Source organism: Nansenia antarctica, assembly GCF_963989245.1.
Source record: "Nansenia antarctica genome assembly, chromosome: 6".
In the NCBI taxonomy this organism is placed as follows: domain Eukaryota; kingdom Metazoa; phylum Chordata; class Actinopteri; order Argentiniformes; family Microstomatidae; genus Nansenia; species Nansenia antarctica.
The window spans coordinates 50609431-50616038 of record NC_137676.1 but is presented as its reverse complement, the minus strand read 5'-3'; the positions used below and the strand labels follow the sequence as shown (position 1 = coordinate 50616038).

At 48.3% G+C, this 6608-nt stretch overlaps 1 protein-coding gene across 1 annotated transcript in view; it reads right to left on the bottom strand.

The window, feature by feature from the left end:
• sema3bl (sema domain, immunoglobulin domain (Ig), short basic domain, secreted, (semaphorin) 3bl) overlaps positions 1–5873 on the bottom strand; it is a gene marked incomplete at both ends in the record, with an annotated part of 18967 nt that extends 13094 nt beyond the window's left edge. Inside the window, one exon of the mRNA XM_080534617.1 lies at positions 5765–5873. Coding sequence (XP_080390743.1) covers positions 5765–5873 — 109 coding nt within the window. The remainder of the gene's footprint in view (positions 1–5764) is intronic.
• Positions 5874–6608: the final 735 nt, after the last annotated feature.

Genomic DNA, 6608 nt, shown 5'->3' with positions numbered 1-6608 from the left:
AGAGGGAGAGGAGGGAGAGGGGGAGGGAGCAGGGAGGGACGAAGAGAGGGACTGGGGTGACAGGACAGGGTGGAGAGAGGTGGGAGAAGCAGAGAGGGTGAGGACGGAGAGAGGGAGAGTGGAAAGAAAATGTAGGGAGTGAGAGGAGGAAGAGGGGGAAGAGAGGGGGTAAAGAGAGGCTCCTAGCCAGGACTTGTTACCTAATTGGAGGCAGGGCTCTGCTCTCAGCAACATGGCCCCAGCCACCACGAGAGGAAGCAGGGACAATGCTACATTGTTCAGCCCCTCTCACTCTGCTGGTATGGGGCTCACTCCCTGGCTTTAGGTGGTGAGTGGGGTATAGTGGTGAGGTATAGGAGTGTGGGGGGGCTGTATTTAGGTGGGGTGTAGGGGTGGGGAGTGGGTGGGGAGGGGTGGGGATGTATTTAGGTGGGGTGTAGGATTGGGGAGATGGGACTGTATTTAGGTAGGGTGTAGGGGTGGGGGGGGGCTGTATTTAGGTGGAGTGTAGAGGTGGGGAGTGGGTGGGGAGGGGTGGGGATGTATTTAGGTGGGGTGTAGGATTGGGGAGATGGGACTGTATTTAGGTGGGGTGTAGGGGTGGGGAGTGGGTAGGGCTGTATTTAGGTGGGGTGTAGGGGTGGGGAGTGGGAGGGGCTTTATTTAGGTGGGGTGTAGGGGTGTGGGGGGCTGTATTTATGTGGGGTGTAGGGGCGGGGAGTGGGAGGGGCTGTATTTAGGTGGGGTGTAGGGGTGGGGGGAGGCTGTATTTAGGTGGGGTGTAGAGATGTGGGGGCTGTATTTAGGTGGGGTGTAGGGGTGGGGGGGGCTGTATTTAGGTGGGGTGTAGGAGTGGGGGGGGCTGTATTTAGGTGGGGTGTAGGGGCGGGGAGTGGGAGGGGCTGTATTTAGGTGGGGTGGGGAGTGGGAGGGGCTTTATTTAGGTGGGGTGTAGGGGCGGGGAGTGGGAGGTGTTATATCCTGAGGACTATGAACCTCACCTGTATAACATGTACTACTCAGACAACGGTGGTAACTTGAGTATTTATTGTTCTCTACTGTGGAGCCCCACGTTAGATCAACTCACAGAACAACATGGCATCTTATATACCCAGGATGCATAGCGTATACCCAGGATGCATAGCGTTAACAAAACCATAGCAACAGTGAATACATCACAGGAGGGGCTTTATTTAGGTGGGGTGTAGGGTCTCTCAAACCCGCCTGCTTTCACTTTGAGCTGATGGACATTACAGGCTATAACCCTCTGTTTTCACTTCATTCTGGCAAGAAATGACTTCTCGACTTCACTTCAAACTCATTTCCTCCATAGGCATGAGCAGCACACGACAGGGCTGCCAAATGCTGCTTCTACAGGCACGGCCACAGAGGCACAGCCTTGGTCCCCAACTTGCTTTTCTTTTTTTCTCTTTTTTTCTGTCTCTCACTCTTTCTCTCTCTCTCTCTCTCCCTCTCTCTCTCTCTCTCACACACCTCTCCTTCGTGTCTCTTTCCTCTCCTCCGTCTGTTCTCTGTGATCTAGCCTTGTCGTTGTCTGAGAGCTGGCACATCACAGCGCCGCCGCAGAGGTGACAGATACACACACACTTCAGCAGGGTTGTGTATGTGCATGTCTGTCTCTGTGTGTGTGTGTGTGTGTGTGTGTGTGTGTGTGTGTGTGTGTGTGTGTGTGTGCGTACATGTATACATGCGTATATGCAAGTGTGTGTATGTGTAAGCGTGTGTGTGTGTGTGTGTGTGTGTGTGTGTGTGTGTGTGTGTGGCTGACACAGCGAGCTGGGCTCAGACACACAGGGTGTGAGAACAGCAGAGTTGACAGCTCGAAGGTGCCAGCTACCTGCCACTGTCAGCAGCCAGGCAGACACACAGTCCTCAGACACACAGACACACAGACACACAGACACACAGCCCTCCAGACACACAGACACACAGACACACAGACTCACAGACACACAGACACACAGACACACAGACACACAGACACACAGACACACAGACACACAGCCCTCCAGACACACAGTTACACAGACACACAGACACACAGCCCTCCAGACACACAGTTACACAGACACACAGACACACAGACACACAGACACACAGCCCTCCAGACACACAGTTACACAGACACACAGACACACAGACACACAGACACACAGACACACAGACACACAGACACACAGCCCTCCAGACACACAGTTACACAGACACACAGACACACAGACACACAGACACACAGACACACAGACACACAGACACACAGCCCTCCAGACACACAGACACACAGACACACAGACACACAGACACACAGACACACAGACACATAGCCCTCCAGATACATTTTCCCTGGCCTAAAAAGATTTGTGGAACACTCCCCTCTGCACTACCCACTGCAGACATTCTGGAACACATCCTAGACACCAGACATTCTAGAACATCTCCTAGAAACCATTCTGGAACTCCTGTTCTCCAATAACTGTTCTCCAATAGCCGTTCTCTTCGCCACCATTCTCAAACCCGTCGTCATGTCAACACACTCCCGCCTTAAGCTGAGCCGAGGGCCGTTGCCAGCGACAGTCCACCCAGTTCTGTCCATCTCCGAGTTTTCAAGCCTGTACTTCAACCCCTCCCTCACTCATCGCCAAAACGACGTAAACCATAATGCTGTTCATCTGTATGATGAGCCAGTTGGCCTGGTTTTCTGAGAGCCTTTCTTTCTTCTCATGTTGGTTTTTAGATTGTTTTCCAGAAGCCTGGGAGCACTTACAGAAAGAGAGAGATGGAAAGAGAGGGGGGGGGTGGAGAGAGAGAGAGAGAGAGAGAGAGAGAGAGAGAGAGAGAGAGAGAGAGAGAGAGAGAAGGAGAGAGAGAGAGAGAAGGAGAGATGGGAACTCTCCACTTTCCAGCCCTGGGGTCTCCAGACTCAATGACAGATTATTCAGCTCCTTCTAAATCCCCCCTCCAACAACATCTGGGCACTGTAAAAACAAACTCATTAATGTATTCATGTAAACTAAAGCAAACAGCCTCTGTGAAATAATGTAATCTTATCTAAATGGGTGTTGAGGGGCAGTTTGCCTGTTTCTGTGTGTGTGTGTGTGTGTGTGTGTGTGTGTGTGTGTGTGTGTGTGTGTGTGTGTGTGTGGGTGTGTGTGTGGGTGTGCGTGTGCGTGTGCGTGTGCGTGTGCGTGTGCGTGTGCATGTGCATGTGTTTGAATAGACAGTCTCTATCTACAAACACTCACATCACTGACCACGGGCTACAGTGTCACCCCCTGGGAATAGATAGACACACTCACACACACACACACACACACACACGCACGCACGCGCGCACATACACACACACACACACACACACACAAACACACATGCACACACAAACAAACTCACACACATACAACCCCGGACCCCCACCCCTGCTGTTCCAGACACACTTTACGAGCCCACCGCCGGGGGTTTAAGGGCTGTTCCCTACTTCCCATCACAAACACTGGCTTCTCCCTCAAGGCCCATCCATCCACTCTGACACCTAGTCCAGCCTGGTCTCACACGGCAGACGTCAGAATTCGACGTTTTCCATCGCATCCAAACGTCGAATTCCGACGTGAGATTGGGGTAGCTCGTTCTGAAAGCGCAGGGGTGCGCCTGTTATGTGCGCCTGTCGGGGCTTCTCTCGGGATTATTCCATTTTGAATTGCACTTGCATTAATTAGTTATTCCAATTGCACTTGCATTAATTAGTTAGGCCACATTTTGAGATACAACCAACGGAGAGGGTTAGGGTTACCCTAACCCTAACCCTAACCTTAACCCCAACCCTAACCCTAACCCTAACCCTAACCCTAGTCACACACAAAGACACACACAGGAGGAGGGGGCCAGGGCTGTGTGCTGGGTGAGGGGGTTGTGTAGGGGCTGAAGAGCCTGAGGGGGACTGGTCAGAGGGACCAATTGGGGGTTTAACGGAGTGATGATTACCTTTAAGTGGGGGAGTGGAGAAGTGGAGGAAGGGAGGAATGGGGGGGGTGGATGAAGAGGAGAAGAGGTAGTGGTGACCCACAGGGAGGGCTGATCTATGCCTCTTCCTGCTTTAACTACTCTTACTAATTGATTAAATGACATAATCACATGTTTTCCTGTTTCTAAATAGCCTCCTAAATCCCATGGGATGATGCCCAGGGGGTTATAGGAGGGAGGGTTGGTGCAGGGTTCTGAATGGGGGAAGTTCAACTGGCAGCGCTTGGGTCAAGATGGGTCAACTCAGATGTGAGATGTATTTCTCCAGCGCCACGATTGAGAAACTATGAGAGTGGTTTTCGAATGAAAACATGCTAGTCGAACAAGAGGAAATCCCGTTTGATTTTTATCACTAATAATTGCAGAGACCCACTCGGACTCGCAAACTGCCAGAGTGAACCGTGAACCGGGAATTCCCTCTTCTCTGCTCAGCCAATGTACACAATACACCTTCTCAAATACCACAGTCACCTAGCGTCTCCCGTTACAGTACAAACCTATTCAAGGTATTCATTAAAACGTGAAACTTTTTTTTCTCACAATTATTCGGTAGAAGTTGCTGATCATGGCTAATACACCTCCTCCCCAGCAAGCAAGCGCTCAACGCAGCCTATAAAGTCCGTTGAATATAAGTCGTTTCGCGGAATATCGGAGAGTAGTAAATTACTTTCACAGATGAGTTTTGGAGACTCATCGCGCTGCTCTGACGGATGCAGCGGTGCCCTGCCTGCGGGCTCAAGGCTATTAGACTTAATTGCGGCACAGGAATGGAATAAACGTCTAGCGCGCCGCGGTGTGCCCGACCACAAATGGGTGAGAATACTCCAAAAACCCTTCAGGGTAAAAAGGTATGAAACCACGTCAAGATAAAACCAACAAACAAATGTCAGGCATCGCCTAATCACTCGTAACCAGTACAGTAGCTAACAATCAGCCATATTTACACAATCACGTCCCACCTTGGGCAGACCCACCAAGAAGCCAGTGCGTGAGAGTGTTTACATAAGTTGGCCTGATAATTAACCTTCAGATATTTCCACCAAAACGAGATTTTGTTTGCAATTGAGTGTAGGCCTATAGTGTGGATTTATTGTATTATGTCTATATAATACATTTTCAGCATAGGCCTAATACATAAATACAAATAACGGACCTAGGAATATGTTTTTCGATTTGATATTTCAGACAAAAACAAATAGTTCTCATTGAATAATAGACAAACATGTCCAATTAAGAATGTTGCGAAATCCTTGAGATGTGCAGCTATACGTGCATTAACGAGTGTCGGCATGTGCAAGGATGGAGCGCGAATCTTCACACACACACACTTTTTTTTTTACACACACCATGTCATGTTTGAATTGGATCATAGTTATTTTTACTATTAAAGATAAAACGGAGGGTGAAAAATTGCATGCCGAGCTTGAAAAAACTCTTGATCTTGAACTTGATGCAATTATTTTATATGGAGAAAAAACATAATAGAACCTGATTGAAAGCAAAAAACCCAACATGAATATTAAATCAAATAAAACGAAATAACCGCTCCCTAATTTGATCAGTCTTAAATCACCCAGGCAACATAACATGAGATGCTTGACATCGGTCAAATAATTGATTTTAAAAAGAATAAAGCAGTAATATGATATCTAGACATGGGGTGGACAAAAACTACGCAATCAACCTATTAAACATGTTACTATACTTGAATAGACAATGTATTTACCTTTATATGAAAGTCTCAGTCGAGGTACGTTCATCTTAGAGGCAGAGACAGTTGTCACAAGTAAAGCAGTCAGAATCATATTCTGGACGAATAATGATAATTCCTTCATCGTTCCAGCGAAATGTCCTTGTCGATTTGGAAAATTCAGCACTTTACCTACACTAACAAATGTGTTAACCCAATATATGTTCTTAATTCTTATATCACTGTATTTTATTAAGTTATAGATAACAGAATTGTCCTCTCTCCTGCTTTCCGACTGTGTGCGCAAAGTCCCCTGGTATAAGACTGGTAGGCAATAAGATCTTTCTCTGACCCGCTATCGCTGTGGTCTGTCCCGGCCTTGACAACGTGCGGTTTTCCACTCTGTTCAGTCTCTGTTCCAGCCCCGGAGGCTTCCTCACTCCCAGTACCAGATGTCCGACGCAGTCCGTCTTTAGACCGGGCTTGGTTTGGAAGCGACTCACCCCGCCTTCACATGGAGGCGCAAGAGAGCAGCCAGCGAAGGAGCGCAGCGCTCCAAGCGACCCGCCTCTCCGCAGAACAGACGGTGACGGCGGTGCCCTTCTCATTACGCACTAAGCAAGGCGATGGATAAAGTGTCATATCATTTGTAATATTTACGATAGTGATCATCCGAATCTCTCTGGGTAATGTGAATGTAATGTCAAATGTAAAAGCACGGAGTATAATTTTAATGGTCAATTTTAATTTTTATTTAACCATTTTCAATTTCAATTTCAATTTTAACCATTTTAATAGTGTGTGTGTGTGTGTATGTGTGTGTGTGTGTGTGTGTGTGTGTGTGTTTGTGTAATAGGGGCGTCTCAAGACCTGCCTTAAA